The 9,620-nt window shown below is 61.6% G+C and overlaps 2 protein-coding genes across 2 annotated transcripts; both read left to right on the top strand.

Moving 5' to 3' along the window:
- The first annotated feature begins 371 nt into the window (after positions 1-371).
- LOC138822137 (proline-rich protein 36-like) lies at positions 372-2,495 on the top strand. The gene has a single exon (XM_070014692.1). The coding sequence runs from the start codon at positions 372-374 to the stop codon at positions 2,493-2,495; it is 2,124 nt and encodes a 707-aa protein (XP_069870793.1).
- A 2,243-nt stretch (positions 2,496-4,738) lies between these two features.
- LOC138822136 (uncharacterized) lies at positions 4,739-9,317 on the top strand. The gene is made up of 3 exons (XM_070014690.1): positions 4,739-4,879; positions 7,552-7,848; positions 7,929-9,317. Exons 1-3 carry the CDS (start codon positions 4,739-4,741, stop codon positions 9,315-9,317), a joined length of 1,827 nt encoding a protein of 608 aa, XP_069870791.1.
- The last annotated feature ends 303 nt before the right edge of the window (positions 9,318-9,620 follow it).

The raw sequence follows: 9,620 nt of genomic DNA, 5'->3' as shown, positions 1-9,620 counted from the left end.
GAGGGCGCTGGAGGCCAGGGCTGGGGACCCCTGACCAGCTCTGAGAGCCAAGTGCTTTCACCTACTTAGTATGAAGATCAATTTTGAGCAGTCCACCTGCACTCAGGCGTTTGTCAGTCTCTGAAGACTTTATATCTGTATGAGCATTCAATTTTGCTAATGATTTAGATTTAAGAAGGTAAGGGTAAATGAGTTGAAACTACATAGAAGATCAACTTTACTACTTTTAATATCAAATGTTCTAAGAGCAAGAACCGCAGCCGTCCAGAAAGAAGTTTTAAGGTAAGAATTTCGCTGAAGTAAATAAAACATTTTAGCCTAAGGTATAGCAGTGATGTAGAGGAGCTCACGAGATCTTATCATGAAAAGGTATGTCTGCAATTGCCGGTTTACCCTTCCTGTCTTGCCCTGTGCCCACTGCCCCTTCCTGTCTTCCCCTGTGCACTGCCCCTTCCCGTCTCCTGTGCCCACTGCCCCTTCCCGTCTTCCCCTGTGCACTGCCCCTTCCCACCCCCTGTGCCCACTGCCCCTTCCCGTCTTCCCCTGTGCCCACTGCCCCTTCCCGTCCCCTGTGCCCACTGCCCCTTCCCGTCTCCTGTGCCCACTGCCCCTTCCCGTCTTCCCCTGTGCCCACTGCCCCTTCCCGTCTCCTGTGCCCACTGCCCCTTCCCATCCCCTGTGCCCACTGCCCCTTCCCGTCCCCTGTGCCCACTGCCCTTTCCCATCCCCTGTGCCCACTGCCCCTTCCTGTCTTCCCCTGTGCTCACTGCCCCTTCCCGTCCCCTGTGCCCACTGCCCCTTCCCGTCTTCCCCTGTGCCCACTGCCCCTTCCCGTCTTCCCCTGTGCCCACTGCCCCTTCCCGTCTCCTGTGCCCACTGCCCCTTCCCATCCCCTGTGCCCACTGCCCCTTCCCGTCCCCTGTGCCCACTGCCCCTTCCTGTCTTCCCCTGTGCCCACTGCCCCTTCCCGTCTTCCCCTGTGCCCACTGCCCCTTCCCATCTCCTGTGCCCACTGCCCCTTCCCGTCTTCCCCTGGTGCCCACTGCCCCTTCCCGTCCCCTGTGCCCACTGCCCCTTCCCGTCCCCTGTGCCTACTGCCCCTTCCCGTCCCCTGTGCCCACTGCCCCTTCCCATCTTCCCCTGTGCCTACTGCCCCTTCCCATCCCCTGTGCCCACTGCCCCTTCCCATCCCCTGTGCCCACTGCCCCTTCCCGTCCCCTGTGCCCACTGCCCCTTCCCATCTTCCCCTGTGCCCACTGCCCCTTCCCGTCCCCTGTGCCCACTGCCCCTTCCCGTCTTCCCCTGTGCCCACTGCCCCTTCCCGTCCCCTGTGCCCACTGCCCCTTCCTGTCTTCCCCTGTGCCCACTGCCCCTTCCCGTCTTCCCCTGTGCCCACTGCCCCTTCCTGTCTTCCCCTGTGCCCACTGCCCCTTCCCGTCCCCTGTGCCTACTGCCCCTTCCCGTCTTCCCCTGGTGCCCACTGCCCCTTCCCGTCCCCTGTGCCCACTGCCCCTTCCCGTCCCCTGTGCCCACTGCCCCTTCCCATCTTCCCCTGTGCCTACTGCCCCTTCCCATCCCCTGTGCCCACTGCCCCTTCCCATCCCCTGTGCCCACTGCCCCTTCCCGTCCCCTGTGCCCACTGCCCCTTCCCATCTTCCCCTGTGCCCACTGCCCCTTCCCGTCCCCTGTGCCCACTGCCCCTTCCCGTCTTCCCCTGTGCCCACTGCCCCTTCCCGTCCCCTGTGCCCACTGCCCCTTCCCGTCTTCCCCTGTGCCCACTGCCCCTTCCCGTCTTCCCCTGTGCCCACTTCCCCTTCCCGTCTTCCCCTGTGCCCACTGCCCCTTCCCGTCCCCTGTGCCCACTGCCCCTTCCCGTCCCCTGTGCCTACTGCCCCTTCCCGTCTTCCCCTGGTGCCCACTGCCCCTTCCCGTCCCCTGTGCCCACTGCCCCTTCCCATCCCCTGTGCCTACTGCCCCTTCCCATCTTCCCCTGGTGCCCACTGCCCCTTCCCGTCTTCCCCTGGTGCCCACTGCCCCTTCCCGTCCCCTGTGCCCACTGCCCCTTCCCGTCCCCTGTGCCCACTGCCCCTTCCCATCTTCCCCTGTGCCCACTGCCCCTTCCTGTCTTCCCCTGTGCCCACTGCCCCTTCCCGTCTTCCCCTGGTGCCCACTGCCCCTTCCCGTCTTCCCCTGTGCCCACTGCCCCTTCCCGTCCCCTGTGCCCACTGCCCCTTCCTGTCTTCCCCTGTGCCCACTGCCCCTTCCTGTCTTCCCCTGTGCCCACTGCCCCTTCCTGTCTTCCCCTGGTGCCCACTGCCCCTTCCCATCCCCTGTGCCCACTGCCCCTTCCTGTCTTCCCCTGTGCCCACTGCCCCTTCCCGTCCCCTGTGCCCACTGCCCCTTCCCGTCTTCCCCTGTGCCCACTGCCCCTTCCTGTCTTCCCCTGTGCCCACTGCCCCTTCCTGTCTTCCCCTGTGCCCACTTCATGTCTGTAGGAAAACGGCACAGCTCAGCTGTTCCACCAGCCACTCACTCCTGGCCCCCACCTGGATTCTTGAGCAGAGGGCCGGAGCTGGGGCAGCCACCTCTGCCGCTAGCCGCTCCAAGGGATTCTGGCATGCTTTGGGATCTAGTCAGCTGACCGTGAGAACTCCCCAGGGAAACAGGTGGCTGGGGCTAAAATCATGAGAAAGAAACTTGAAGCCACGTTGACAGAGCAAATGAGACAAAGCGGCTGTGTTGGCAGAGAATGACTCTGTTATTCTGGGTAAAGTCTGCACACCAGATTCACAAGTACGTGCGTGTGCGAGCGCGCGCGCGCGCACACACACACACACACACACACACACACACACACGGCACACTGTGGGCCAGATGGTTCTATTCTGCTGTGTGATTCAAGTTCATCCAGGTTTGAGGAACCCAAAAGCTACGGGAGGCTGGACAAGATCTATAATCTAAGACAGGACACCCATTTCCACCAACCGCAGGGCTCTGGAATTAAACATTACACGAGGTCCTGGATGACGTCTTACTGAAATTCCCGCAGTGGCACTAGACCACTGGACGGATGTTGCCCTTCCCACACCTAGAGGAGGGCAGATCTAGCAAATGGCATTTGCACTTTCTTAGACACAAGTTGCCTCTCCTGCCACTTAACACACAGTGCTAATCAACAAATAGACTCCTGGGGATTAGGGGTGGCTCAGGGGTAGAGCACTTGCTTAGTACACAAGCTGGATTTAATCCCTAAATTCTCTGGTTCTTTCCTATTTCCAATTATTCAGTTTCACCAATGATCACATTTTATCAATGATCCCAATAATTCTATGACTTTTAATTTGACAACTCAGGCCAGAACTGAAGCTCTGTTCCAAGGAGTAGGCTGACAGACAAGTGTCAAGGTGAAGGAAGTCAGAATTCGGGGTAAAATACAAAAGGCAGGTAAGAACGTTAGAAAGAAAGCACTGCTGTCAGGCCATTATTGAAGACAATGCCGAGCCGGCCATGGGACGGGTCCTCGGGGCCCTGTGGATAGGGGTTTTCACAGAATGATCACCTCACACTGACGTTTGGAATCTGTGGATGTCTGGCTGGTGATTCTGAGAAGCCATCTGGCATCCGACCCTCAGAGAGTCAGGTCAGGAGCCCGAAAGGCGAGGTGGAGTTGAAGGGACAATGCCAGCACAGAGCCCTGCAGACTGGAGCCAGGGCGGGCATTCCACCGACATTAAAGCTGTCTTCTGGGGGAAGCAAGAATCAAGTGACAACACATCCTGCCTGATACACGCGCTTGGCTAGTTTAGCTCTGTCACCAGCCAAATAAAAGTCACACCAGAAAATACTTTGGAGCCTTCTCGCTGGTGCCTACATTCGACATTTTGTAAGCCTCTGTGGAAGCTATATTTTTGGCTGAAAAGTTACTTAAAATGTTGAAGCAAATAAGACACAAATTCTTCAAGCATAAACTTATTTAAAGTGAACAGCCCTGTTTTAAAAGTAGTTATGTCTCTAGAGTGGTTTTTCAAGAATAAGTAGCTTTTTGATTTATCTCCAGATTCTGCAGGTAAAGTTGCCTTCTTGGATGTTCTGGCTGGTTTTACTCATTTATTTGACAAGAATTCTCTGAGTCCCGAGTGTGTGAAAAACATTTTGTTTAATGCAATCAATGAACAAAGCACAAGTTCTTCGTTTAGGTTTTAGGATGTAGAGGTAGGTAGCATCCAAATGTCAAAACAGAAACAGAAGGATAAATAAACTCAGAGAGAGAGGAATCCACTTCCAAGAGTATAGAAAAGGGAATTTCTCTCTGGTAGAGGTGCCTTAAGCAGGGGTTGTGATGTGAGCCACATGTGTGATCACTTCAAAATATGTGATGGATGAATCCAGTTTTTAGTATAGTTTCTATTGTTTGTGTTGCTACTTACACTCCTGATTTTTAAAAAACATTTTATTGCCTTATTGTGATCCTCTCACTTCAGACTTAACAAATTGCTTTAGAAAAACATGAAGATAGAAGTCCCATCTGTCTACTGATTTGTCAAATATTCACCATGAATTTTTGCTGGTCTTGTGTTGTGCTAATGAAGGGAGCTCTAAAGATGGACAGATGGATAAAAGACCCACAAGACTTACAGTTCCTTGAGTAAATCAACACGTAAGTGGACAGCTACAGCACAGATGAGATCTGCTAGTCAGTTCTCAGATGTCTAAGGAATTCTGCATGCTTTCAGCAAAGATGGCCATCTCTGTGTTCAGAGAACGTGGAGGAAGAGAAAAACACGTGTTCAAGGATCACAGCCCTGAGAGCAGCAAGCCTGGTGCCCTGGTCCCTCCAGCCCTGAATGCAGGCGTGTGCTACAGACACCCTGCTGCTGCGGTCAGGAATACACACCCCTGCTGCTGCGGTCAGGAATACACACCCCTGCTACCTGTGGTCAGGAATACACACCCCTGCTGCTGCGGTCAGGAATACGCACCCCTGCTACCTGCGGTCAGGAATACGCACCCCTGCTACCTACAGTCAGGAATACACACCCCTGCTACCTGCAGTCAGGAATACACACCCCTGCTGCTGCGGTCAGGAATACACACCCCTGCTGCTGCGGTCAGGAATACACACCCCTGCTGCTGCGGTCAGGAATACACACCCCTGCTACTGAGGTCAGGAATACACACCCCTGCTGCTGCGGTCAGGAATACACACCCCTGCTACTGAGGTCAGGAATACACACCCCTGCTACCTGCAGTCAGGAATACACACACCCCTGCTACTGAGGTCAGGAATACACACCCCTGCTACCTGCGGTCAGGAATACACACCCCTGCTACCTGCAGTCAGGAATACACACCCCTGCTACCTGCAGTCAGGAATACACACCCCTGCTACCTGCGGTCAGGAATACACACCCCTGCTACTGAGGTCAGGAATACACACCCCTGCTACCTGCGGTCAGGAATACACACCCCTGCTACCTGCAGTAAGCACCAGGGGCTCAATTTCCCTCATCACCATCTCCAGAGTGACCACTTCCTGCAGATTTTATGAGATTTAGACGGGAATGAACACTAAGTATGTGATGATCTATTTGCTGAAATGAGATGCCCTCAGCTCCTATTCCCAAGGCATGTGTGTGCATGTGTGCACATGTGTGTGTGCATGGGTGTGTCTAATTTGTACTCATCCAGGCATTGAACTTAGGGCCTGAGAGATGTCTCTGAGCATTTTGCTTATGGCTGGTGCTCTACCACTTTAGCCACAGCTCCACATTGGCTTATTTCTGGTGAATTATTAGAGAGACTAGTCTCACTGACTTTCCTGGTAAAAGTCAGCTTGGGCTGGCTTTGAACCACAATCCTCAGATCTCAGCCTCCCAAGTAGCTAATATTACATGGCAAGATTTATCTTCTTTACACATTACCCATTTTTATATGCTTTTTTATATTTGTATTTTTGTACTTTGGGCAGCCGTGGTAAATTCATAGAGGTACTGAAAGGTTAAAGTTTGAGGCAGTGACCACCACGTGTTGCTTGTTTCTGTCTAGCAAAGCAACACGTGGTGGTAATCAAAACACCTGGTTGATTGTGTGCCTTTATAAGACCTGCAAATCCTGAGCTTGGGGCTCTCCTCCTGGGCTCCACTGTGTCGGAGGAGGCCCCAGCTGCAGCCCGTTTAAATAAAACAGCTGTAGAGTCTGACTCTCGGTGATCTTCTTGCCGAGGGGGGTCCTGCGACCTTGGCATAACAGTACAATATGTATGAAATGATTGTTTATGTACTCAACAGTTTCCAGTAATACACGTGACATTTTTTAATATGTGCATTATATAGAAGAAAAAATTCACATTAATTGTTGTATTTGCAGGAACGATCTTAACATCGAAGTAGGCACAGCAATGTAATCACTGTTTGCCTACCGATGGGATTAAGCTTCTGAGATCCAGCCCGTGGGAAGCGCGGATTCCCGCTGAAGGGGTGGATTCAGCTCGGCTGGCCGCAAGCGCCCAGCTTTGGCTCTGTCCTGTCTTCCTCACGGGTCACCTCTGGCCTGTCACAGGGCAGTGAGTACACAGACGGTCTCTGAGCCTGGGGTGTCGGGGAGATGAGGCCTGAGCGCTGGCTGCGGCTCACGGTGCGGGGGTGCGGGGTTGGGAGCATGGCAGGAGGCCTGCTGGCGGAGGGCTGCCGCGGGCGGAGGGCGCAGGCTCAGGGCTCAGGTCGCAGGGCTCAGGCCACAGGGCTGAGGTCGCAGGGCTCAGGTCGCAGGGCTCAGGCCACAGGGCTCAGTTCGCAGGGCTCAGGGCTCAGGTCGCAGGGCTCAGGCCACAGGGCTCAGGTCGCAGGGCTCAGGTCGCAGGGCTCAGGGCGCAGCCGCAGGGCTCAGGGCGCAGGGCTCAGGCCACAGGGCTCAGGTCGCAGGGCTCAGGCCACAGGGCTGAGGTCGCAGGGCTCAGGGCTCAGGTCGCAGGGCTCAGGCCACAGGGCTGAGGTCGCAGGGCTCAGGTCGCAGGGCTCAGGCCACAGGGCTGAGGTCGCAGGGCTCAGGGCTCAGGGCTCAGGTCGCAGGGCTCAGGGCGCAGCCGCAGGGCTCAGGGCGCAGGGCTCTGGCCGCAGGGCTCAGGTCGCAGGGCTCAGGCCACAGGGCTGAGGTCGCAGGGCTCAGGGCTCAGGGCTCAGGTCGCAGGGCTCAGGGCGCAGCCGCAGGGCTCAGGGCGCAGGGCTCAGGCCGCAGGGCGCTTCCTGGCTGGGAAGTCAAGTGGAGGGGGTGCTCACATCAGCGCGGCCCCGCCTGGTGGGGGGGTGTCGTCGGCTCGGCGGCCCGAGGCCCCGCGCAGGGGAAGCAGCCCGGTGGGGCCGAGCCCCGTCTGTGGTTAGAAAACGGGTCAGCAGCACGAGGCCCCGGGCACGGTCGTTTCCAGGCCGGAGACGGGCCGAGGGGCCGGGCCGGCCGGGCTGGGGGGGACGGGGAGGGGGGAGGACGGGCCGGGAGGGGGCGGGGCGCCGGCGGGGGGCGAGGGCGTCCGTGCACGGGCGAAGCCCGGCTGGGCAGGACGATCTCAGCCAGGCAGGCGATGGCCCCCGGGGCCCCCGGCTGTCCCCGGACTCGGGGAGCCAGCCTCCTCCAAGCTCCCTGCACCCCGCCCCCGGGGAAGGCTCCTGGGACCCCCCGATCGCCGCCCTCCCGCCCCAAGGGGCGCAGAACTGCCGGAAGCTGGCGGAGCGCCAGGATGTGGGCGGCGCTTCCCGGTGGGAGGAGCTTCCGGTGGGCAGAGCTACAGAGTGGGCGGAGCTTGCGGAGGGCGGGCTGCGTGGCGGGCGGAGCTTCGCGGAGGCGGAGCTGCGGGAGGTGGGCGGAGCCCCGCCGCCCGCCCCGCCCCCGCGCCCTGCCTGCCCAGTCAGAGCGCCTGGAGAGCCGGGCGCCTTCAGAGCCAGCGCGGGAGCGCGGCCCCGAGCGCCACGGCCCGCGCGCACGCCCTGCCGCCCGGCGGCGATGAGCGCCGAGGGACGGCCGCCCCTGGCCGCTGCCTGCGGGCGCCCCGGCCGCCTGCTGGTGCCCGCGCGGGTGAGTGGCCTCCGTCCCCCGAGTCTCCGCCGGTGCGTCTTCTCCCCGGTCTCCGCGCCCCGCGCCCTCCCCTGCCCGCGGCCGGTGCAGCGGGCTTGGGTCCCCCGCGCCCCGCCGACCCCGGGTCCCCCCGCGCCCCGCCGACCCCGGGTCCCCCCGCGCCCCGCCGACCCCGGATCCCCCCGCGCCCCGCCGACCCCGGATCCCCCTCCCTGCCGACCCGGCCCCCGCGCCCCGCCGACCCCGGGTCCCCCCGCGCCCCGCCGGCCCCGGATCCCCCCGCGCCCCGCCGACCCCGGATCCCCCCGCGCCCCGCCGACCCCGGATCCCCCCGCGCCCCGCCGGCCCCGGATCCCCCCGCGCCCCGCCGGCCCCGGATCCCCCCGCGCCCCGCCGAACCCGGATCCCCCGCGCCCCGCCGAACCCGGATCCCCCCGCGCCCGGCCGACCCCGGATCCCCCCGCGCCCCGCCTGCCCCGGATCCCCCCGCGCCCCGCCGGCCCCGGATCCCCCTGCGCCCCGCCGATCCCGGATCCCCCCGCGCCCCGCCGACCCCGGATCCCCCTCCCTGCCGACCCGGCCCCCGCGCCCCGCCGACCCCGGGTCCCCCCGCGCCCCGCCGGCCCCGGATCCCCCCGCGCCCCGCCGACCCCGGATCCCCCCGCGCCCCGCCGACCCCGGATCCCCCCGCGCCCCGCCGGCCCCGGATCCCCCCGCGCCCCGCCGGCCCCGGATCCCCCCGCGCCCCGCCTGCCCCGGTTTCCCCCGCGCCCCGCCTGCCCCGGATCCCCCCGCGCCCCGCCGGCTCCTCCCCCCGCGTCCCACCGGCCCCGGATCCCCCCGCGCCCCGCCGGCCCCGCGGGAAGCCTGTGGGATTTCCTCTCGGCGCTCCCCGTGTTCGAGGCCCGGTGCTTCTCCTCGGGGCGGCGGCGCGCCCGGCCGCGGTCCGGAGAGGTCGGAGGGACCCCGACGGCCGGCGGGCCCTGGCGGGCAGGGCCGGCTCCGCTGGGCGCCTCCCGCGCCCGCCCCCTGGCCCGGCCGGCCCGCCCGCTCCTGCCCTCCCGCCCTGGTTTAAACAACCGGAGGAGCGCAGGATAAACCGACCAGTGGCCTCGCACCGCTGCCGAAAGTTCTGGGAAACCTACAGTTGCTGCCTACAGTGTAACCGAAGGTTCAGGAAACGGACGAGGACAGCAGCTGCCCACTCGGTCTGTCCTGCTGTCCACCCCGGCCTGTGCCGCTGTCCATCCTGACCCGTCCCACTGTCCACTCTGCGGTCCACCCTGACCTGTCCTGCTGTCCACCCTGGCCTGTCCCGCGGTCCACCCTGGCCTGTCCCGCTGTCCACCCTGACCTGTTCCGCTGTCCACCCTGACCTGTCCCAGTGTCCACATGCTGTCCACCCTGACCTGTCCCGCTGTCCACCCTGGCCTGTTCCACTGTCCATCCTGCTGTCCACCCTGACCTGTCCTGCTGTCCACCGCAGCCTGTCCCACTGTCCACCCTGCTGTCCACCCTGACCTGTCCTGCTGTCCACCCTGGCCTGTCCTGCTGTC

This window comes from Dipodomys merriami, unplaced genomic scaffold, assembly GCF_024711535.1.
Source record: "Dipodomys merriami isolate MVZ:Mamm:240054 unplaced genomic scaffold, mDipMer1.0.p SCAF_99, whole genome shotgun sequence".
Classification (NCBI taxonomy): Eukaryota; Metazoa; Chordata; class Mammalia; order Rodentia; family Heteromyidae; genus Dipodomys; species Dipodomys merriami.
Note: the sequence above shows the minus strand (reverse complement) of the source record. Positions and strands in the feature narration are given on the sequence as shown.